Source organism: Macrosteles quadrilineatus, unplaced genomic scaffold (assembly GCF_028750875.1).
Source record: "Macrosteles quadrilineatus isolate MER2022 unplaced genomic scaffold, UCM_ALF_1.0 Scaffold_9__3_contigs__length_116548681, whole genome shotgun sequence".
Taxonomy (NCBI): domain Eukaryota; kingdom Metazoa; phylum Arthropoda; class Insecta; order Hemiptera; family Cicadellidae; genus Macrosteles; species Macrosteles quadrilineatus.
In genome coordinates, this window is record NW_026542602.1 from 12,123,228 (window position 1) to 12,149,183 (window position 25,956).

Consider the following 25,956-nt stretch of genomic DNA (forward strand, 5'->3'; position numbering starts at 1 on the left):
ATTTATTTGACTGTATTGACTAATCTGGGGTAATGTACCATTTATTGGTTTAAGATTTGTTTCAGCTTTTGTGTAATAAGACCAATGACCATGTCTTCATTTCTTTTGTAGTGGGCTGTGCATATTTCATAAATTTGTGTTTGTATGACCGTTTATAGTTACCCAAAAATTTAATTGCCAAAGTGAAAAATGTTTTGTCTGGTAATTTATTTTTATTTTTTTTTTATTATCCTACAATGTATGTTTAGAGTTTCTATTTTGTATCTTAGATTTAATTATTCTTTTTAGAACCAAGCTGTATTTTTTGTTCACTGTATTGTTTCATTGATTCTAAGTAAGCAAATTATTACGTGTTCAGTTTTGGTAGTAGGTGTTTAGTACATGAGTTATCGGTTTTATACATTGCAATCATTTCAGCATAGCTTATCTTTTTACAGTTTATTTATTTTCAAGCATTTTTATAATTAATAAACTAGTGTAGCTAATAAAAAAAATTAATGATTAAAACAAAAAAAAGTTATACACTTTTCATATTGTGTTAAGTGATTCTATGAGACTGGACTATATCACTGCCATAATGAATAATATCCCTTCTTCGACCATTAATTTTATTTTTATTAATGTTGTTGATGATATATTAAAATAATCTTTTAGGCTACTTGATCGAATGTGTCTAATGAATGTATGTAATTGTCTAAGAAACCGTATGGATGAACATGAAAAAAATATAAGTGGTTTTTTTATCAAATTACATTCAAACCCATAAAGATAATTAGAACCTACTGAAAGATTTAGTGTATTGTGTTTGTTTCAAAAACATCTAAGACAGTCTGTTTATTGATTACTATGTTCATTCATTAAATATTTATTCTTCATTTTCTATTGAGCTTAGAGATGAGTACGAGACTACAAAATATTTTTTGAAATAATTTTGTCCCTTTGTATTGTTAACAATTAATTAGAGGATGTTATGTTAAAAATATGATCTGTAAACTTACAATGTTTTGAGTAGAGTGGATATAGCTAAATGTTATTGTGGCTAAAATGTATTTGCCTAATGTTGTTCACTATGTGTTAGGATGTGTGAAGTGCCTTTATCATAAATTACTGTTTTCCTAGCTATTGTTTGTTTGCTGATTGGGTCTCCCCCTTAGGCAATTATTGTGTAAATATGTCATTGTCGAAGATTTTATAGTTTTTACATTCAGATTTTGATTGCCATACCCTGTATGTATGTTGACTTTTATATACATGTTTTCAAAGTGTTTGGGCATTTAAAAAGTGTGATTTTTACGTTAAAAAAGCAATGATATTTAATTTTCTCTAATGTTAGTGAAATCTTCTAAAAAATTAAGGAATATTCATGATCTCAAGCGACTTAATTTGAGTTAATCCAAAGTTGACTTCAGTTTTCTGTAGTTGTAAATAATTTTTGTGTTGCATTTGTTAAAATATCCTAAATGGTTTGAAGTGTTTTATTGTTTTTTAATATAACTGTTGGCTGATTTCGGCACATCTCTCTCAACTATTGTTAACAACTTGTACTAAGAACAACATTTCAGATTCATTAAGTCATTCTTGCTATATATTCTCAACTGTGAGTTGTAAAATGTCAGTTTACATTATTTGCTGTAGATTTATATTTTTGTAAGAGCAATAATCAAGTGTATTATCTTTTATTTGTCATGAAATAGTTCATAAACATACTCTTTTCCACCCAAGTATTTTTCTGTACAAACTTGATGCACATAAACTGGTGTATAGGCTACTGTAGTGGTGAGTGCTTATCGTAGTATCTTTACATATCTGTCGTTTTGATTTAATAGAAGTTCATTGTTGAGTTGTATATTATACATAAGAAGTAATATATTACAACTACTTGTAATAATTCATTGTACATTTGACCATTTCAACTTTTAGCAAATAAAAAAATTGTAAAACCAGATTTGGAATTTAATTTAGTTCCCACAAAGAACTCAGATTATATTATGCAGTAGCAGTAGATATAACAAAAAAATTTGAATCCCATAAAAACAAGAACTCGTATAAACTCCTAAAGTTAAATTTAAAAACTTAATTTAAATAAGTTATTAAATAACTTATTTAACTGGAGCATTAGATAACTTTTAAAGATATATTTTTCAAACTGTGATCAGAGATCTTTGCTTTTTAAACTATGTAATTAAATGTACTCATTATATTAGCGATCTGTTTTTACCAAGATTTTGAGCTTTTTTGTGGTATTTAAAAACCCATTTTAACTTATTATTGTCAAATCGTTATTTTTTTTTATTTTTTTTACTTATAGTTAGTGTTTTAAAGCTACAGTATTTACATAAAGTAGCACAAAAAATTTCCATGGGCAATGCAAAGTAATAACTCTAAATAAATTGAAGCAAATACGATCAGGGACAGAGGTTAACAGATTAGAAGTCAAAAGCAGTTAATGATTAATATTTAATAATTCACGTATATTTGGTACTTTACAGTTCTAGGAAACTAAACTGACTAGAATTTGTTAATACTATAATTTCTTTGGCAAATATTTTTGTCTTTCCCATGACTAGTGATTAAAGTTATACATAAATAACTTACTACAACTAGATAACAAAAATATTTTAATAATAAATATTACTTAAAATAGGTATCTAAAAACATTCACAATTTGGTAACAACAAACTAACAATAATTTTGAACTCATTTTGATCATAGTTGGTGAGAAAATTATGTCTAACTATGAGCTAACACCTGGCTATAACAAAACAAACTAGATGAAAAGGTTCAATTCAAGCTGCTTTGAAAATGTCAGTTTTTATGCAATTTCAAAAACAAACTTGATTTAGGATTTAGATACACTGGATCACTCATAAATGTTTAAAATAGTGTAAATATGCTGATACAGGTTTCGCCCAAATGTTGTTGATTGTATTTTGAGTAAAGAGGTAAGAACAAAAATGTTACTGCAGATAGTAAAAAATTTAAATCTTCAACAAAGTCATTGACTCACTGCCACAGGAAATATTGATAATCTAATTTGATTATCAATTTTTGATGACCCAGAGGAAATGTTGATGTGTGCAGTAAGTGGGTATCAATGATAACAGCGCTCTGGAATAGGGGCTTCTGTAAACTCTCCTTTGCTATAAAAACCAGCTTCGCCTTAAGTTGGCATTTGATCTCGGTCAAACAAAAGTCACTGATATAAAAACCTCCTCCATCTAGTTACTTCTTTGTAAAAATAATAAGGAATATAGCTGATCAGAAGTTGCTTTAAACAACTAAATGAGCTTCGCTTAAACTCATAGAATCGTCTTATCAGATACAAATACCAACACTGAGTGAATTGTTATAACACTGAGTGCCCAGATCATGATGATAACTTCCATATAACAAGGTGTTTGGTCCGGTCATAGTGGAAGTACTGAGGAAAGTCCAATGGAAGCTGTTCCATTGACCAATTTGACATTGGCGGAGACATCCATTCTTGCTTGATTACCTTGAGGAAATGTTCATAACATGGTGCAACCACGTCTAAGTCTTCCAATGTAAACACGAACCTAAACAAAAAAATAAATTAACAGCACATTCAGTAACTATTTGTCCGTCCGTACTTTGATTTTGAGTTAAAAACTAAATTAGAAAAAAGAGAGTCTCAATTTCCTTCCTCTAGAGGACAAGTGCTATCTTATCAGTTCCTGGCAAGCCACACAAACTGATAACATAAATTATTTACTGGAGTCAATTTGTGAGATAGCCAAAAGTTTTGACTGTGTTGCTGACAACAATCCATGTAACATAACATCTCTTGTATGTAAACTCACCTTACAATATTCATTTAGGCTAGGCCTATTCTATAAATGTTTAAAGTTAATAAGTTAACAAAGATATGGATTACAAAAGGTGTTTTATTTAAACAAATGAACAATTAACATGCAATGAGAAAAGACTTGACGTTACAATGAAAGGATTGACAATGGTGTATGGGGTTGAAATTAAATTGAAATAAAAGATAAATTTGAATAATAACTTGAAGGTTCAAATCATTTAGGTATGATATGTCTCAGGGTAGGGTGTCGTGCTGGCTTGAATGCTAAGAATTTAAATTTAATAGTGTCCAAATAGGCCTAATTAAGGTGTTAAACTTACACAATCCCAACAATGAAAAATCTAATTTTGGTGTTGTCCAAAAGGTAAGTCCAATTAGTACAAAATTTAAAAGAGTTTAAAGAAAAGGTTATACTTAATTTTGAAGATAATGATTGAGTTGAGTCCTCTTGAGGTTTAGGCTAAAAAAACTGTGATATAACTTGAAACTGGTCTTCTTGATGAATGAATTTGATTTAGGTAAAATTTTGAGTCCTTCTTCTAACAATTTCAACTTCTCAATGGCTCCTTCTCTCTCAATTTCAATGTTCACATCACTGATTGTTGAACACATGGGATCACTTTCACTGCTACTTAAATTTTGATTCCTTAAGGACTAATTTTGAAATGATATTATTGATATTATAAGAAATTTTTATGTATTGCAATTCTCTTACATATTTAATAAATAATTAGGTTGTGGGCGTTGTAAAAAAAAAAAAATATAGGCTATGAATGAATATTATTAATGATTAATTGAACATATTAATGAAATTATATAAATTAGGAAAATGAATATTAGGACAGTCTTTCTGAGGAGTGATTATTAGGTGTATGAATAGAAGTTAACATAAAAAAAAAATTAATACTAAATAATGAATGAAATGAAATGAAATATTACATGTATAAAAGGAAAACCCACAAAAAAATGTATACAATAAATATTTAAATTTAAACTGCAATTCAATTGAATTATTAATTTTTGTGTTTACTGTTGTTTAGCAATGAAAGCATTATTCTGTAGCAAAGCATGCATCCTTTGGCACAGTATAAAACACAAACTGTTATACAAAGATACAAAGGAATATTAGTAAATCACCATCAATCAACACTATAAATACACCAGAACTTGCCAATCGTTGCCAATTGTTTTGATTACCAAATTGTTCAGATACCAAATCGATTTACCAGAAAAAAATCGATTTATGTCAGAAAATGGTCATCTACAGTATTTCTCTCGCATCATAGCAACACCGTGATATTTTCTGTGATCATGGATCAGGGATTATCTACCATAATCAGGTTCTTCTTACTACATGACAGCCTTAAAACAGAACCAACGGATGAGTGCATGCTCAGGCTCAAGCTAATGGCAATTAGGTATTCTAAATGTCCCAGTTCAATGCAAAATTCAAGTTTATTTCAGAACACATGACTTTGGTTTTAATGTAAATGCAGTAACATGTTTTCCCCCAACATGTGGTACCTATAAGTGGGACTGTTGTGTAATGCAGTCTTGGTCCTTTAAAAAGCTAAAAATATGTCTATATAAAACATGCATGATGATTTGATCAAAGTTGATTCTTTCTTGATAATTACAGCAAGTTTTTGAAAGGGTTTTACATTTTAGGGTTTTTGGTATCATTAGCTTGACAAGTATTTTTAGTATCGAGTATTATCATCTGAAAATCACCAACTGCCAAATAGGTAGGCTAAAATATAGACTCCCTCTCACCTACAGGTGTACAACTCATGCTCTGGCACATGCATTTACACACAAACAAACAAGTTATAACACGTTCAACCAACGCTCTTCAGTATGTCCACAAGTTATTGCAGTGTTCTTTTATTATTTAGAATATTGCACTAATTTTGCACATATATACAATTTGTTTTTAAATGTGTTCAATTATTTTTCATTAACTTCTGATTGTTCAGACTTTTTTTAGTTTCAGCAAGAAAGAGCCTATTAGTAGTTCTAAAAAGTCAACGATTGCTTACCTCTTCTCTAACGCCACAAGAACAACTTTCTTTGGAGGCGTACTTAATATTTTTGTTAATGTTTTGACAATTGCATCGGTCAAATCATTATCATAAATTACTGTAAAATAAATCAACAATTAGCCTTTGGGAGAGATTAATTATTAACGCCAGGTGAATCTAAACCAAGTTACTTATTTTTACAAAAAGAAAGTGGTACAAATACATGAATCCAAGGTTTGATCACAGATCTAAATGGTTTAAACCACGTCTAGGCTAGGTCTGGTGTGCTATTCATGATCAGTTCAGTTTTTGTCTGAGGTGGACAGCTTGGATAAGTTTATGAGTTTGGTAGATGTTTTGTGAATTTCATCAATGAGCATTTCAACAATGCATTTTGCTACTTTTTGACCATTCTTTCTATGTGTGTGTGTTCACCAAAATATTTTTTTCTCGACATTTTGTGTTTATAGGATAAGGGAAAACAAGACAAATATAGGCATATTAAATTTATTGTACTTCCTAAGCCATGTAACTCAAAGGGTTAATAACATGACCTCATTAGTTGCATGTGCGTTAATTTGATTTCGTAGATTATTTGATGTCTTATCTACATTGACACAAAACATTTTTTAATACATATATACAAAACAAAGTATTGTAAGGTAAACAGTATACAGTACTACAATAAAAGGATAGTTTATGAAGAACTACCACGAATACTAGAATAAAACCCAGTATGGATCATAAACATAAGCAAATGACGTTGGCCCGAATCCTATACTAATAGATTAACATATGTTTTGGCAGTTCCATTTAAGCAATGTTAAACAATGTTTATTTTTGGGCCAAAAACATCATTTGTTTATGTTTATGATCCATACGGGTATTTTTCAAGTATTCGTGAGAACTACCAATTCAGGAACAGTTATCGTTTGTATCTTATCAAGCAGACAAAAAACAGATGATATTACAGATAGAAAAAGAAATCCGTGCACTCAGTAGAGCCATTAGAGTATTTAATACCACATTTCAAATAACATTGGGGAACATTTAGACCTGAAAATTTTTGTACAAGTAGGCTATCCATTAAATAAACAACCATTTAAATTTAACAGTAGCTCCTGAAGGTTTGCTAAACTATAGTGGGAAGTGTATACAATTTTTTTCTTCCACAAAATTAAAGGACACATTGTATATCATGAGATGTTTTATAATACTGCTAGAACTAATCCTTACTCTGATAAAGGAATAGTCTAGTTTTACATCTAACAGGTCATATACAACAGTCATTGTTAGTACCCGATTACAGCACAGAACCCACATATATTAACTATGCCTAAATTATGGTGAACAATAATTAAAATCTCCCTAATTTAATCCCACAGTCCCGCAGCATTATTATAATACCCCCGCCGCAGCAAACCTGCAGACTAAGCGAATTTCCATTTGCCTGATTGGATTTACACTAAAATGTCTCCTTAAAAATATCACATTTATTCCCTATTTAAATAGAATCAGTTTAACACATACTTAGGTTTGCTGCAACAGGGAGGGTAAAAGTGTTTTTTATGTAAAATGTTAATAGTTAGTAAGAAATAAAAACATTTTCCAAATTTGGGCAAAAAATGTTAATAAACAAGCAAACTACAACAGTTGACTTATTCTCCATAAGAATAACATGGGAATTTTAAATTTACAATTTTTTGAAATTTTCTCCGTAACCATTATGTGCATTATAACGCTTCAATATACTAAATTATTTGTTTTTTTAAGCTCTACAAAATAGTTCGGAAAGAAATTGCAAAATTTTATGTTTTTTGAGTCAAAAGTGGGAAAAACCCATTTTTACCCCATAAAACCCCCCATAAACCCCCGTTCCCATGGTCCGATCATGCTGGTTCGCGAACTCGTTCGAATAAACGTAGGTTTACACGTTTGTACCAAATTTCATCAAAATCGGATCGTTTTTGCTCGAGTTATCGCGCTAACGGACACATATATAAATATATATATATATGAATTTGAACGGATGGTGTTTTTGGCCTCTAGGGACCTCAAAACGAAAAAAAAAATCGGTCCCGGGTCCAGGTCTTACCATGAGTACTACGGTAATAGCTTATTCCCTATATGGGAAATTCGCTAAAAACCACCCCCAATCAAACTCAAACAAAACAATTTTATAATTAATAATTACCATCAGCAGCCAAAACCAAGTCCACTTCGTTCATAATTGCCTTCATCTCTTCGTCCCATTCTGTTTGGAAGAAGTCCAATGCTTTGACTGTGATGGGAGCTTTGACAAGATCAGAGTTTAATTTGACATTAGATGCTATAAGATTCAATATGCCTTCCAGATCCACATCTGTAAAGTATTTTAACTGTCACAATATATATTCATGTTATGACTAGAGAGAAAAACCATACCATAGATCATAGATTAAATATTATCTTTTCATCATTCTTATGGAGTGAGGACAATTTCATGATCAGACGAATGCTTATCTGCTAACACTTGAGTGTGGTGATTTCTTTTTCATCTAAATAAATAAATAACGTCTTTCTTTATTAGCCAGCGTACATCAGATCGATCTGTTTTACATGAAAACTTTTGTCAAATATAACTTATTTCGTTTAAAAAACTAGCTTGGTTTTAAAATCATTAATAACTTTAAACTTTCTCCCCCCCCCCCCTCCGGTATATGGAGAAAGTATTGTTCAGTCAAAATTTTCTAGTTTGAGTTTTGGGTGGAATATTTGTTTTTCATTAAGTACCCTGAAACCCAATAAAGTGCCTTTCGAAGTGATGTCTCTGAGTTTGTGTGTGTGTGGATGTGTACACTGTACAGGAGCTACAGGCTACATTTTTTGCCTGGTTTTTATTAAATTTGGTATGTCCACTAATCCATGTTATCTCAAGGTTTTTTTTCATTTTTATGAAATTTTTGTTTTTTGATGATGATTTTCTCACAAACAACCATAAAATAACGGGAAAATAGGATTTTCCCAAAACTTTTCAACCAATAGATTCAAATTCTAGTACGTCATCGTCTCTTTACCTGCAAACTGAATGTTATGACTCTGACCCAATAGCTGTAAAATTATGGTTCAAAAGTTATTGCAACTTTTGTGATTTTCACAATAAAATGTCATAGTTAATCCCACCGCTTACCCATGTTAAGGATTGTTGACAAGCTAATGGGAGAAAGTATTAGTTAGATTGCTGATACCATTTATCACTCACTATTCATGTAAGTTACAAAACAAATATGTCAAGTGAATGCCGGTGGTTTATGGTCCAAGTGTAGAGACTTGACCTGGTATCTAACAATATATAACACGGAACAATAGAGCTTATCAGCTGAATATGTCAACTTATCTAAATTATCACACAAACCTTGAACTTTGGTTTCAAGTTCAGGAACTATACTGAGTCTTGTGTTGAATTCTAATAGTTGCCTATAGTTATACTATAAAATTGGAACGAAAGTAGACCAAAGGTTCTGTTTCCTTTAATTATACCAACAGTTAGTGCTAAACACTAAGAGAAATCCAATGCTACTAATCATTCTGTATGAGAATGTAGAGTAGAGAATATCCTGTATTTTGCAACTTAAGTCCAAGATCCCACTTTACAGGAGGAATTAAAACTAAATTAAATGGTTCCAGCACACAGGAACTGTTCCAAAGAAAAAACTGTTTGTCAAACATTTTGTTACAAGAATGTTCTACAACATAAGCCTCATTTTACATTTAAAACCAGTTTTATCAAATCATAGACTTTAAAATTCTGCAGCTAAGCTTACCAAATAATATTCTCCTTGTTCATGTTGCAAGTATCTCAAGGTTGCATGTATCGTTTTGATTTCAACTTGCATTACAAACTATTGACATGTTCTATTGACATATGTATGATGTTTAATGATCAAGTATCAATCTTATTCGTGTAACTTGTGTGGACTTTAGGCCACGTCAACTTAACACAACCTTCCATGCTCTTCTGTCTTTACAATGTTGTTTGAGGCCCATCTTTCTCAGGTATTACTCTAATTCCAATTTGGCTCTGGCTCATTCACTTGTAACCTCCAAGGATGTAACTCCAAGGATCACCTGACAGTTAAGGTATTTAAACCATTTATTAATTAACTAAAGTGATTCGGAGGCTAACATCATGAAAAAAGACACTGAAATGTAATTTTTCCGTTGAGGTTTTCCTTTAAGAACCTCTTCTGACAATGGCCAGTATAACTGATTCGTTGTAAGAGTTTTTAAAACTCTTAACTTTTATTTCATCTTCAAAAATATCCATTTTTTAAGTCTAATTATTTGGGTTGATGAATCACAGTTTAAAATTTAAGTTATTACTTAGCTTCTTGTGTAAGAGATCTCCAATCAGACAGTTAGATTCATAAACCTATATCACTTGATAGTTGGACCTACAGCTTTATGTAAGCTATGATCTGTTATGTTGTGGCATTTTTACATGACAAACTACTAAAAATTGATGTGTCATAGGATTTGAATCTGAGCTTCCAAGTAAGAAGTCCTGCCCAAGTTAATTGAATTGCCAAGAAGGAACATAATTTTTACAGGCGAATTTAAACTTTAAAGTGAGACGTAACAGCAATCTAATTGTTTTCTAAACATTAAATTCAATTAAAACTAGTAGTACGCTTATTCTGCACGTAACAGGATGAGTGAACATGAGCGCAATAATGAAAGAGTTTACCCACACCTAGCACACTTACCGGTGTCACTGGTGTACACAATAATGTTATTTGTATGGGCAAATCGACCCATGAGTCGGGGCAAATAATGGTGAGTCGGTGACTCAAGTCGGTAGCATCACGCGAACTTCGGGCCCAAGGCAGCGATGTCGTGAGTTCGGATCCTGGTCACTGCCACTAAATTTTATCAGTACAGTTCACCTTTGTACTGTACCGGCTCACCAATTGCTTTGCTGTAAACGATCCACGCACGGGCGAGGTTAAAAGAGGCTGGACCAACCTCTTAAAAAAACCAAATCTCAGTCAACAACAATCCTAACTTCTCGTCCATTAATTAACCAAAGTCATTGGTAATATACGTAACGTATTTCCTGTTTCCCTCTCTTCTCATAGCATTTTATTATTGCAGATACGTTAATCTAACTGTCACAAAGAGTTCCCACACTCTGGACTGTTCACCTTGACTACTTCCTTTACCACTTCCTACGTCGTGGACCTGTTTCCCTCCCTTCCCATAGCATTTTTAGAATTGCAGATACTGTACATTATTCTAATTATCACAAAAGGTTTCTACACTCCGGAATGCTCGCCTCAACTATATCCTTCACCACTTCCTACGTCGTAGACCTGTTTCCCTCCCTTCCTATAGCATTTTAGAATTTCAAATAGATTAATTTAACTTTCACAAAGGGTTCCCACACTCCGGACTGTTCACCTTGACTACATCCTTCACCACTTCCTACGTCGTGGACCTATTTCCCTCCCTTCCTACAGCATTTTAGAATTTCAAATAGATTAATTTAACTTTCACAAAGGGTTCCCACACTCCGGACTGCTCACCTTGACTACATCCTTCACCGCTTCCTACGTCGTGGACCTGTTTCCCTCCCTTCCCATAGCATTTTAGAATTGCAGTTACATTAATCTAACTATCACAAAGGGTTTTTACACTCCAGAATGCTCGCCTCGACTACTTCCATTACCACTTCCTACGTCGTGGACCTGTTTCCCTCCCTTCCAATAGCATTTTAGTATTGCAGGTATATTAATCTAACTGTCAAAAGGGTTTCTACACTCCGGACTGCTCGCCTCGACTACTTCCATTACCACTTCCTACATGGTGGACCTGTTTCCCTCCCTTCCTATAGCATTTTAGTATTGCAGGTATATTAATCTAAATGTCATAAAGGGTTTCTACACTCCGGACTGCTCGCCTTGACTACTTCCATCACCGCTTCCTACGTCGTGGACCTGTTTCCTTCCCTTCTTATAGCATTTTAGTATTGCAGGTATATTAGTCTAACTGTCACAAAGGGTTTCTACACTCCGGACTGCTCGCCTTCACTACTTCCTTTACCGCTTCCTACGTCGTGGACCTGTTTCCCTCCCTTCCTATAGCATTTCATTATGGCAGATACATTAATCTAACTGCCACAAAGGGTTCCCACACTCCGGAATGCTCGCCTTGACTACTTCCTTCACTACTTCCTAAGTGTCGTGAACCTGTTTCCCTCCCTTCCCATAGCATTTTTAGAATTGCAGATACATTATTCTAATTGTCACAAAGGCTTCCGACACTCCAGACTGCTCACATTGACTACTTCCATCACCACTTCCTACGTCGTGGACCTGTTTCCCTCCCTTCCTATACCATTTTAGTATTGCAGGTATATTAATCTAACTGTCACAAACGGTTTCTACTCTCCGGACTGCTCGCCTTGACTACTTCCATCACCGCTTCCTTCGTCGTGGACCTGTTTCCCTCCCTTCCCATAGCATTTTCGAATTGCAGTTACACTAATCTAACTGTCACAAAGGGTTTCTACACTCCAGAATGCTCACCTCGACTACTTCCATTACCACTTCCAACGTCGTGGACCTGTTTCCCTCCCTTCCTATAGCATTTTAGTATTGCAGGTATATTAATCTAACTGTCACAAAGGGTTTCTACACTCCGGACTGCTCGCCTAGACTACTTCCATCACCGCTTCCTACGTCATGGACCTGTTTCCCTCCCTTCCCATAGCATTTTAGAATTGCAGTTACACTAATCTAACTGCCACAAAGGGTTTCTACACTCCAGAATGCTCGCCTCGACTACTTCCATTACCACTTCCTACGTCGTGGACCTGTTTCCCTCCCTTCCTATAGCATTTTAGTATTGCAGGTATATTAATCTAACTGCCACAAAGGGTTTCTACACTCCGGACTGCTCGCCTTGACTACTTCCTTTACCGCTTCTTACGTCGTGGACCTGTTTCCCTCCCTTCCTGTAGCATTTTAGTATTGCAGGTATATTAATCTAACTGTCACAAAGGGTTTCTACACTCCGGACTGCTCGCCTAGACTACTTCCATCACCGCTTCCTACGTCATGGACCTGTTTCCCTCCCTTCCCATAGCATTTTAGAATTGCAGTTACACTAATCTAACTGCCACAAAGGGTTTCTACACTCCAGAATGCTCGCCTCGACTACTTCCATTACCACTTCCTACGTCGTGGACCTGTTTCCCTCCCTTCCTATAGCATTTTAGTATTGCAGGTATATTAATCTAACTGCCACAAAGGGTTTCTACACTCCGGACTGCTCGCCTTGACTACTTCCTTTACCGCTTCTTACGTCGTGGACCTGTTTCCCTCCCTTCCTATAGCATTTTATTATGGTAGATACCTTAATCTAACTGCCACAAAGGGTTCTCACACTCCGGAATGCTCGCCTTGACTACTTCCTTCACCACTTCCTAAGTGTCATGAACCTGTTTCCCTCCCTTCCCATAGCATTTTTAGAATTGCAGATACATTATTCTAATTGTCACAAAGGCTTCCCACACTCCGGACTGCTCACTTTGACTACTTCCTTCACCACTTCCTACATCGTGGACCTGTTTCTCTCCCTTCCCATAGCATTTTTAGAATTGCAGATACATTATTCTAACTGTCATAAAGGTCCCCCACACTCCGCAGCGCTCGCCTTGACTACTTCCTTCACTATTTCCTTCACTACTTCCTACATCGTAGACCTGTTTCCCTATCTTTCCATAGCATTTAAGTATTACAGATACGTTAATTTAACAGTCATAAAGGGTTTCCGTACTCCTTTCTTTTCACTGCTCACCTTTCCGCTTTCTTTACTACTCTCTACGTCGGGGACCTGTTCCCCCCCCCTTCGCATAGCATTTTAGTATAAAAATATACCAACATTTTTGAATATTTAAAATTCAATGCCAACATTAAATTGAATAATGTAAAAAGCTGCTTTGTTCTAAATACATACATACATATATACTTTTAATTAAAAGGCGAAATTTTAATACTGAACATAAACGGTATATAACTGCCGACTAATATTGTTAAGTTCAATTTATTATTATGAAAGTTGTGAGATTTAATTAGCTTAAATAACATTATTCTGAAAGCTGTGAAATTATAATGATATATATTCATAGACGCCAAACTGTTTACTCCATGAATGAAAGAGCTTAGAGTAAAAGTCGTTCTCTCTGTCTTAAGTAGACAACAAAATTGTTGGACGCAAAACGTAAACAAATAAAAAGAAGAAGAAGGTAGCTCCTAATGTTATTCTTATGGGACAAATTTAAAAATTTTTTTTAAGTATTTTATAATTACTACTGAGCGGAATCGTCTAGAATTTTAATGGTGTCTTTACACTGGTGTGATAACTATTTGTGCAAAATTTGAACGCTATAAGTGCAACAGTTCTTGAGTTTTAGGTGCGAACACACACACAGACATACTCCAGCGGACAACTTTTCTCCGACTCCGCTATACACGATACATAGATTCGTTTACTTCGTTCACTCATCTATTACACTAATGAAAAAAGAATAGGTCTAAGTTTTACCTGTGCAGACGATATGTTTAGCCACTATACTGGTAACAATACTAGTGAGGCCTACACCAGATCCTAGTTCTAACACCGTGGAGTGCTGCAGAGCCTGAGCGTGATGTAACACGTAGTCGGCCAGTAACAATGCACCCCTCCACACCTGCAGACCTACCAGACGGATAGGCGTAGCTGTGCTGTGCTCTGCGGGAATACAAGCAGATGGTCCAAACGAGTTCATAATGTACAATATAAATAAATAAATATATAAATACTAAATAGCTAGCTGTGTACCCGTTCTACGGACGGGGATCTTGTAGTCAGTTCGAACCTTATAATCAGAACAGCAGTTGGTTTGCATATTTCCAGATATGTAGGCAGGAATACACATAAACCCTCGCAAATACAATATCTGACAGTTTCAAGCCAAAACAAATGCTTAGCATTTTTGATAACCTTTTGTAATGTCGCATATTTGCGACACCCGGTCTATAGCAAAGACAATAGTGAAAATTATTATATTTTTCTTAAAATAGCTCAAGCGCCAAATATATGCAAGAGTTCATTTTTGTTAATGTTTTTTAGGTGAAAGTAAGTGTAAAAAACAGATTTTTCAAGAACAGGTTATAATTGAACAAATATAGAAGCTACATGGGATAATGCAGCAAACATACATACAGAGATGCAGAAAAGTAAAGAACAGTTTTCGAACTATAATATTATGTCACATATCCACAGACCAAGCGACACAGTAGTGCGTCAGATATCCCTGTAGTCCACTGCAGAGAATTCACTGCCTTTAAATAGACCCTTGGGAAAGAACAGTTTTCGAACTATCATATTACGTCACATATCCACAGACCAAGCGACGCAGTAGTGCGTGAGATATCCCTGTAGTCCACTGCAGAGAATTCACTGCCTTTAAATAGACCCTTACAAAGATAACATTGGAACACTGACACAAATATGTGACGTTGGTCTATTTTAATGTGACTAGGCAGTCTATGGGTAGAAACCAGCCGCCACATATGTGAGTCGCTGGTCCATATGAATGAAAAAATTTGTACTCTTGCAGTAGCAAACGTGTTAAACTAAAAAAAATTTTGTTATGTAAGGCACAACATTTTTAATCTCACTTGGTTTTTTATCTTCTTACAAAACGTAATTGGAAATGGCTGCAGTATTTGTAAAGAAAATTTAATGTAAACATATCCAGTGACAGCTAGAAATAATAATCTTTATCCAAACAGCTGTTAGTTATTTCATAGATGTTGTGTTCTCCAAACAGATGATTAGTATTTCATAAATGAGTATGTGGTAAATATTGGGAGAAAACTTGACAAAAATCGCACAAAATTGGGTTTTTAAACGTTGGGTTATTTTATTTCAAAAGTAGTGACGTCATATTTTAATGGCTAAAGACACTCTCGCTAATCCAGTGAATTTAAAAAGACTATTTTAATCCCAATCAATGCTCTCGTTTTTCAGGAGAGGGCCGGGTAAAATGCCTTCTGGGCCATGACAGACAGACAGACAGAAAATGAGATAAGACTTGTTTCGGCTTTAACAACATTCTCTAAGTTAGTAAGTTTTCTCTAATTCTTACTGTTTCTGATATCCCAATGGTGGCCTCCTTGAGTTGATCACTCTGTATATAAATTTGTAAATGTGTTATTAGCTGCTTGCTGTACGTAACGTGCGGCCGCAAGTGATAGCGGTTAGAGATAGTGAGTGGATACACATCCTGTCAGGGTAATGACATGACCACAGTGAGGAAACCAAGCATGATAACAATACTGTTGTGATACACAAGAACAGTTTAATAACCATATCTAACTACAGTAGTGGCTAGTGACAATATTGATTGCTCACTTTGCTCCCCGCGATCAAAGATGGTGCATGTGAGTAACATAGCTTAGCCTTTAGTGATATGTATGTTTATTATGTTATGCTGTATATATACACTTTTAGTAATCCACTAAAATTATTAATTGGCTACTCCGTTTCTCAGGCAATATTTTTATACACATTTTGGAAAAAAAAGAAAATTAATGAATTAGGCACTTTAAAAAAATTCATTATTCGTACAGTATCAAAAACTATTTATTAAATTTAAAACAATCCTACTTTGAAAATTCTCATTTTGTACCATAGCTTTTTGTTGCTGCTTAATGAACTGTTGTCATAAATTCAAACAATTAGTGCTGCAACCTGTTGGTATACCTTCGTTAATATTTAATGCTATTGGACATCGTAGAACCAACTTTTTGGTTTTTAAACAGCTGTCCTAATGCAGTTTTATGTCAAATGCTCGTTCATTTTGAAGATGACCTCGTTCGCATCGCTCAACCATGTCCTGGTTGAAGTTTGTTTGCTACGCTTACTCACCTTTTGGTTGCAAATTAGCTGTTGTAATAATTTTTTTTAAATAGCTTATTCCCTATATGGGATATTCTCTAATATAAATTCTCTGCTGCACCCTGTAGGTAAACCTATTAACTTTATTTTTTTTTTTTTTTTGTGATGTAATGCTATTGAACATCACAGAATCAAATTGTTTAGTTGAACCAGCTGTTAAGATTCTTTAATTCCATTTAAATATGAGTACTTATAAGGTTAACATGGGAAACTCCAGAGCCACTGGGGCAGAGCCTTTTTGACGGATCTGCACCAAACTTCACACAAACCATCCTCGAATAATGCTTAATAATGCCAGAAAGTTTCATTAAAATCTGTCGAGCGGTTTCGGAGTCCATAACGTTCAAATATATATATATATACAAACTTCCTCTTTTATAAATATAGATTTATTTTGATTCTTTTTAAATATGCACCTCAGCTACTAGTTTTATTGAAACGTTTTTATTAGGTAGCTCGCTTTCTTGTCTGCTACAAATTTTGTAATTGATTTTAAACTAACTTCCCGGGGGCTTGAGAGACTTGAAACTCATATCACACAACATAGCTCGCAAATGAATAACAATGCAATATTAAATTGTTTTATTTTCATATTTGCCTCGGGCTACGCCCCATGGGCTTCCAAAGTTTCAATGTTTACATTTTGGAAGAATGTAAATAGTCAAATTATGTCAATTGAAGTTAGCTGTAATAGTCATTAACACTCTTTACGCAATGGTTGCGTTAACTACTATAATTTGAAAGTTTGTTCAAATACTGTTAATACTGTTCAATGAAATGGCGACCATACATATTAGATATTTTAAACCAAGTATGAATGGAGATGAGTGTAGAGCAGAGGTTGAGAGGTACAGGTTCTACTCCCGAGAAGTTCTAAATATAAACAAACCTTTCAAAGTAAAGATAAAACATATGATTTTAGATAAAAAGGTTTTGGTTGTGTATTTAACAGGCCATATAAAATACATTTAACATGACTTACACATTGAAAACTAAAAAGAAGAAAATAATTTATTAATAAAAAACTTTTTTTTAAATAACACATTTTTAAACACATTAAAAAGTAGATAATCTATCTATACTATTATAAAAAAGAGGTGGTTGCTGTATGTGTGTATGTGTGTATGGGAAAAGTAAACTCGAAAAATACTGGTCGGATTGGGCTGAAATTTGGCATGATGGTAGCTCACATTCCCGATTAACATATAGGCATATTCTTATTTCAAAAATCCTTCCGGGCTCCGCCCCAGTGGCTCTGGAGTTTCCCATGTTAACCTTATGAGAAATGGAATTATTGAATCTTAACAGCTGTTTCAATTAAACAAGTTGGTTCTGTTCTATGATGTTCAATAGCATTAAAGTTACAAGGATTACCAACAGGGTGCAGCACTATTATTTCTTTTACATTTATGACAACAGCTAATTTGCAACCAAAAGGTGAGTGAGCGTAGCGAACGAACTTCAACCTGGAGGCGAGTTAGCGTAGCGAACAAGCTAACCTGAAGGCAAGTGAGCGCAGCGAACGAGCTCCAACCCAAAGGTGAGTGAGCGTAGCGAACGAGCTCCAACCTAAAGGTGAGTGAGCGTAGCGAACGAGCTCCAACCTAAAGGTGAGTGAGCGTAGCGAACAAACTTCAACCACTTTCATGATGGATAGCCTCTGGATCATTAAAATTAGCAGAATATGGTTTATGTTACCTTGCCTGAATGATCCTATGTAGTTGTCAAACACGACAGCTGTTTCGTGCTACAATGAGCACATCTTCAAAGTGAAGAAACACAAAATCAAATCATTTCGCCCGCGGTTGAGCACGTCAAAAAACACATAAAGTACACGAAGTTCACACAAAAATACATAATACAACCACTTGGCCAAGTATCGCGAACACGCGACGCGGCGCCGGTAATGTGTAGGTCATGACTCTCTCGGTAATGTGTGGGTCATATTCTGCAAACTTCAACCAGGACGTGATTGAGCCATGCGAACGAGATAATCTTGAAAATTAAGAAGTTAAACGGGGCAAAGCCCGCGGGTTACAGCTAGTAATTTATAAATATGTTGAGAGAATAAATACTTGTAAGATTTAAAGCAAAAAACATGAAATAGCTAATTTGTGAATACCCTCTCTTTATTATTAATTATCAAAGAGTAGTATTCCTCTTCATCAACAATCTTTTAGATCAAAACTTAAAGAGATTTTCGCCTTATTTCCGTTCTTAACACAATGAGTAATCCTAGGATGTCATTTGCACGTTTGTTGCTGGATGACTTTAGAATTGTTTTGGTGTAAATGCAAAGTTTTAAAAACATTAATTATAAAGGGACATAAATATTTGGAACATACACAATGGCCTTCTGTTCAACTGATCGCGTATGGTGAGCTCAGTCCAACAGGCCGTCCGGTCTCCTGGGACTGTTCAGACAAAACTGACAGGTCTGTCTGTACGTGTATGGCCACCATTAGCATTACAAAATATGTGGAAAATAAATTGATATAATAATTCTACAAATCTGCTTCTAATTCTACTTATTTATATTTTCAGAGCCGTACATGAAATGAAACAATGCTAGAGGAACCTCAGTGCAGAAGGTGTCGCCAAGAGGATCAGATTTAAGTTTTCCGAAGGAGACTAATACATAGAGTAAGTATAACTTCACGTAAATTAAAAAAACAATACTATAATTGTGATAATTACAGAATATAGCATTAATCCCGGTCTGTACTTTTTCAGGCTATGTACGAGCCTTCTTTTGCCCTACCGGCTTCAGCAAGAACAAGAATATCTACACTACAGGGGCAACTTCTCAATATTGCTCAGGTGAATGGTGACATGCTACGCAGATTCACCAATGGGGATCAAGCATCAATGGCATCAGCTCTGTGGGGGGAGCTTCGCAATACTCTGGAGGATGTACATGGACAGACTGCAGAACGCATAGATAGCCTAATGACAAACAGGGTTTCACGACCTTCAGGACCTCCGATCCAAACAGTAGCTTGTGAAGTATGCTGGAATTTTGCCCCTTCGATCGCTCTGGGACCTTGTGTCCACATCCTCTGCCCTGATTGTGTATAGATTATACAGATGTCCATTTTGTAGGGAGTTTAAAATTAAAAAGATTACAAATTTATTTCTTTCTGGGTAAACACAGTTGTTTTTAATCACCATAATTCTATAAAAGAAGTAAATTATAAGTTTGGTGCAGATCTATCAAAAGGGCTCCGCCCCAGAAGGTTTTAAGGGGTTCAATGTTAACCTTATAAGTACTCATATTTAAAAAGAATCAAGGAATATTATTTACTGCTGTTTAAAAAACCAATAAGTTGGTTCTATAATGTTCAATAGCATTAAATAGTTACAAGGTTTACCAACAGTGAAAGTAAATTATTTTCAGTATATAAGTATAGTTTTTTAAGCCATAGCACCATAAGGCAATATTAATGTTATTAATTTAAACAACCCTTTTGTGTTTTGACTACATTTTCATGAAATAACACAAAGAGTTTAAATCTTTAAGAAAAAAACACAAATTGCGCCTAATTTTATGAGTAAACTCGTCATAGTGCGCAGTTAGATTTACCATTCATTAACGCGGGCAGCCCGGTCCCCAGTTATTATTGCGAGACCTTAATCTCTTACCCACCTTCCTAGTCATGACGCAGAATAGTTATATATCGTAAGTTATCTTTTCTCATTAAGCTATTGTTACCTTTACAGTTCTCTTTAACAAGTTTGCTGCTGAGCAGTCGAAATCGGCCGGTGCCGGCTGCCTGCCAGGTGCTGTGCAGTCGTGATCGGCCGTTCCCAGGATTTAACATTGAACAGTCAGTTTGAGCTCAGCCATTGACGCAGAACGTTATAATCGTTGGCAGTCTATAGCTTAGAATGCGAGCTTTATTTTGATATAGGTTGGTACTAAAATTTCCCAAAAAATTCCGTCTGGCAATGCTTTTGCCCCTGTTTTGGGGATTTTCTCTCTTCGAGCCACATTACGAGGAAACTGGCTACGGATCCAGTCAGTGCTGCTACCCTTTGGTGTTTCAGTGAACTATGTCCACTCTCGGGGTAACACAGCACAAACACCACTGCTCTTTTGTGATTCGTCAGACTGAAATATTTGAATGCCAATTGTTTGCTGATTCAGTAGGGCTTCGCCCCTGCGCCTCTCTGCTATTGGCGAGCACCTGCTTGATGTATGCCGCAGTGAACGTGTTAATCTAATCACCTGACGCTAACCGCTATCCTGACCTTGTACACAGCTAGCAGCTAACAACACAATTACAAATTTATTTTATGATACAAAGAGTATAAATATATGTACCAACTTAGACTTATAACTAGCATCGTAACCCAATGGCTAACGCATCTGATCAACACACTAGACTCGAGTTCAATTCCCGGCCCATCCTATAGTAATTTTTTTCCAACCTCTATACTGATTTACCAGAGGGGGCAGGGCTTATGGCACATGGTTGAAATACTCATCTCTGATTGGTCCCCGCGTGGGCTCCTACTAAAATTTTAGATCTATGGAGGATTATTCATTGATTTAATCATGCTATTTTGTTTCTGTTTTATCATGTAATGAAAAAAAAAACAATCTTGGTGGACAGTCTGACATGCTCAGAATGGGTAAAAATTTGCAAACTGTTTAATTTAAGGTGCAAAACACAATAAATCCACTCGTCCCGTTACCACCAAATTCCAGTTTAATTAAACCTCCACCAAATCAATTGTTGATTGGCTTCTCCCGCCAAAATAATGCACATCTTAACAACTATAAGTTATTTATTTTCATAGTTCCAAAAGTACGTACCTATTTTTAAAACCTTTTCATTATCATCTTTTCTACGTTGCACCACCATGTCTCCATCCTCATCAACTTCTATTTCATTTGTGTCTTCCTTCTTGTTCAAAGGATAATTGAATTTGAAATAAGAAACCATATCTGCAATCGATTGGTTATACAGTTAATTAAAAAAAAAAACATTTCTTATGATATTAATCTTTGACATTCATATTCATATTCTTTATTCATATTTTTTGTACAAAGGTGGTACAATGAATAGCGTCAATAAAAAGAAATACAATTACAATGATATTAGTAAATATTAACAAGTAAAATAATAACAACAAGTCTTTAGTAAGTTAAGAATGAAATACAAAATTAAAATAACTTAATGCTACCTATGCCAGGGAGGTGGAGAACTCTTCCATAGAATAAATAGCTAAATTTAATATATAATCTTTGAGTAATTTTTTTAACTTTTTAAAATCTGTTTCTTTTTTTATATTTTTGGGGATAAATTTAAAAAATCTTTGGCCTGCATTGGACGGTTTTTTTCATAAAACTTGAGCCTATGAGGTTCAACAACCCCACTTTTTTACTAAAAAAACTTGAGTATTTTCATTACAAAGTCAAATTTCAGTAGGATATGCTACTCACTTTCTTCCGAAACACCTCTTAAAAGACATCCTTCCAATTCAGAATATATCTCAGAGGTTACTGTCAGTTCTTCAGAAGCCATCTCAAAATCTGATTTTATGATAAAATAGCTTCACGCTGTTGATAGAAATTTGTTCCATACACAGGAGTGTTTCAGACCTGAGGAGAAAAAACTGTATAAACAAACATACAACTACTTAAACACTATAACTAAAATAATGTCATAAGAATCTAAAAAAAAAAAAAACAATATTAAATGGTTAAAATATGCCTATATCTACAGACCACTTACCACCCTGTGAATTCAAAAGCATCTAGAAATGCAACTTAAATTTAGGCCTACTGACACAACGAAGGTCTGACTGAAACCTTTACTTGATACATTAAGGGTTTTCTCTGTTACTGGTACATCTCTTTTCGAGCCACCGTAGTGAGCTGATTTTAACAATTAGGGTGACATTTTTAAGCTTGAAATAGCGCACCTGTGAATGGTAACTAAAAAGGTAACACGGTTGTGATAATGACCCATGAACTTGGTACGTACTTACTTACTTTCCGTGTCCGGAAATCAGGCTTTGCTTTCCAAAAATTAGCTACCGATATGGCTTTGTCATTCGCATGTAAAAGATCATCTAATGTGCAAGACTGGTCTAGGCGTGGGCAGATTAGCAGATGGCCAGGATCCTGAACAGCACCACACGTGCACAAGATGTTTTCTTCGTCTGGTAAGAGACCCCATTTCTGCATGTTTGTCTTGCATTTTGGTACCTTGACCCTAATTCGATTTAGGGACTTCTACACCGTGTAATGAAGGCCTCCACCAGGAGCCAGTTCCTCCCTGGCTGGTATGGGAGGGTTAGTCAACGTGGCCTCCCACCTTGCCACCCGATTGCTTGAGAGTGATCCATCCAGGACTCGTGTCCGTGATAAAAAGCTCTTTCTGGACCGAAGCCGTCGCTCTGCAGGTTGGTGGCCGTGTAATGGGTGACGAGGGTCTGTCTCTTGCTTAGTCCTTTCTGCGTCGGCAGCGACATCACGTCGGATTGATGGAGGGGCGATCCCTATGATAGGATAGAGTTTGTGTACTGGGGTTGATTTCAAACACCCAGTTACAATCCGAGCCATGTCATTGACTGCAATGTCAACCTTTTTTGCATGTGACAATGCATTCCGTACTGGTGCAGCTTACTCCGCAGCCGACACACTGAGCGCTAAAGCTGAGGTTCTGAGGACATTAGGGTTAGCACCCCAGCACCTGCTGGTGAGCTTCCTGATGATATTATTCTTCGCTGAGACTTTACCTCTTGTCGCAATACAATGCACCTTAAATGTCAGTGTGCGGTCCAGTATGACACCAAGATATTTGGGTGTAGGACAATGCTGAAGACGGTCTCCCCGCCACCTCACATTCAACTCACGGCCTGCTTCTCTATTGTTTAGGTGAAAAGCACAAACTTGGGTCTTAGCAGGGTTCGGCTTGAGGTGATTTGCGTCATAGTACTGTGAAAGTTCATTTAGAGTCATAGTCAGCTTCTGTTCTACCTCTTCAAACCTACCTTATGCTGCCACCGCCGTATCATCGGCATATATATACTGACTTGTAGCGTTTGGCAACGGTTGGTCGTTAGTGTAAATGTCATAAAGAGCTGGGGCTAAGACGCTACCCTGAGGCAATCCATTTCTTTGATTCCTCCATCTACTTTTCTTGCCTTGAAGGGACACAAAAAACCGCCTGTTATAAAGAAAAGTGCCTATCATTGAAGTCAGCTGATAGTCTTTGGTAATACTGTACACTTTTCCCAAGAGTCTTCGATGGTTTACGGTATCGTAGGCAGCTGTTAAATCTACAAAAGCGACACTCGTGATCTGTTTTCTCTCAAACCCATCCTCAATGTGCTGGGTCAGGTTTAAAACTACACAACTACACAAAACAAGACTTGCCTGATCGAAAGCCTGCCTTTTGTGGAATGATCTTTTGTTCCAGATCAACTTGGTCAGCAACAATAATTAAGGTTGAAAAGAAAATAAAATTATAGACCCTAGCACATTCTGTGACTGGCTCAACTATGTTCTTTTTTAATAAAAATTGGGGACAGCTGTTCCAAAAATGGTCTGTACATTACATATCTCGGTCGAGTTTTCGACCACTGGACGACTCCTAGTCTACATTATTGGTGAAAATAAACTTACCTACTTTCTGTCCACAACATCCACAAAAATTGTGCAGATAAGAACCCTCACTTCAAGGCAAAAAAAAATAAAGCAGACATCCTCTTCCCTCCCAGGAAGGGTTTAAAACCATTCTATTAAATTAAACCTATGATTTACACCTAATATTTATTTATTTCTCTCTCATCTGATAAACTATTTTACAAAAAATACATGGATAAGTTAGGCCTATTGGCTATAGACATGTTTGTTTCTGATACATCACAAAAGCGCTGTAACTTATACAAAAACAAATATGCTTTAACTTAAGCTATGCCTAAATATTACAATAACAGGAGTATAAGTTATATAGATTTGAACGTAATAACAATTTATAATAAATAACTACAAATTTTGGCTGGATACAAGTAAATGAGAGTGCAAAGTTACAATCTCAGGTATTGACAATAAAGAACTGAGAAAAGGTACTGTATCAAAGGGTCAGACACCTGACGATTAGGTACTTAGTGCCTGACCTGAGAAATAGTAAGCCGAATTGGTATGTCAATCTAATCTGGTAATCAATGTAACAAATGCAATGACATAAAATTATACACAAAATAAGAGTTGGTTGACTAAGGTAATTTACAGAGTTAGAAATGGTTGCTAGGCCTAAGTTATAAAGACATTGGGTTTAGCCAAGTGTGTTTTTTAACTTACCTAGGCCTACAAATGCCTGGTTCTAAGACTAAACAGCAAAGCAATGGCAATGACAGGAATAGAATTGAGTAAATTGTCACTGAACAGGTGGAGTTTTGGCATATTTCCAAAAAGTATGCCAAAATATCATGATTGTGGCAAAACATCAAATCAACCTGTAAGTTTGTGGATACCGGTAATGGTTACAAGGTTAGAATATAATTGATCAACTTAAGTATTCCAGGTCGGGGTGATTTCTGAACTAAAAAATGTAAAACTAAGTTGACATTGCATTAAGATAACTAAATAATGTTATATTAAAAATTCAATTGTTCTGACCTGCTGAATTATCCTTTTTTAAATCATAACAAGCATAATTGGATTGTTTATTGTTTGACATTAACGAACATATGATGGATGGCAATGGCGTCTGCTACTGCTTACAATCTTTTTTCCTACTGATTTCTTAGCAGACTATTGTGGAGTGGAGTGATGAACGCTAATGATAGTTTCATAGTAGAATCATTGATTAAATAGCACCACAAGTCATGCCACAAATAAATCATTGTGGTGGGTATTATCTTTCTTTCAGTAGCAATCAAATTCATGTCCTATCATGATTGTGACAAAAGATTAAACAAAAAGATTAAACTAACTCACCATCACCAACAATGAACTTCAAACAAAGAAAAGATTAAACATACTCTCTCAGTATAGATTGGTAATCCTTATCAATCACAATTAATTAAAGACAATTAAATAATGTTAATTTCTTCATAGATTAACCAGTAATTTGCTTAAACTATGGGGTCAACCAATGCCTCTAG

The 25,956-nt window shown here is 35.2% G+C and overlaps 1 protein-coding gene and 1 long non-coding RNA gene across 5 annotated transcripts; one reads left to right on the forward strand and one right to left on the reverse strand.

Annotated features, from left to right (window-relative positions):
- Positions 1-2,443: 2,443 nt before the first annotated feature.
- On the reverse strand, positions 2,444-25,581 carry LOC129004324 (methyltransferase-like protein 22). Of its 4 annotated transcripts, none has more exons than XM_054432866.1 (7): positions 25,469-25,581; positions 22,283-22,441; positions 21,653-21,784; positions 14,434-14,619; positions 8,042-8,209; positions 5,866-5,965; positions 2,444-3,557 (listed from the first exon to the last, which is right to left on the reverse strand). In XM_054432866.1, exons 2-7 carry the CDS (start codon positions 22,362-22,364, stop codon positions 3,368-3,370), a joined length of 858 nt encoding a protein of 285 aa, XP_054288841.1. In that variant the 5' UTR covers positions 22,365-22,441; positions 25,469-25,581; the 3' UTR covers positions 2,444-3,367. The 4 variants fall into 4 exon arrangements, with proteins under 4 accessions (XP_054288841.1, XP_054288840.1, XP_054288842.1 ...); XM_054432865.1 differs by lacking the exon at positions 25,469-25,581 and adding an exon at positions 25,151-25,276; XM_054432867.1 differs by lacking the exon at positions 25,469-25,581 and adding an exon at positions 24,967-25,059.
- On the forward strand, positions 16,168-19,982 carry LOC129004325 (uncharacterized). The gene is made up of 3 exons (XR_008491695.1): positions 16,168-16,316; positions 19,378-19,476; positions 19,567-19,982. It is a non-coding gene; the product is annotated as an uncharacterized LOC129004325 (long non-coding RNA).
- Positions 25,582-25,956: the final 375 nt, after the last annotated feature.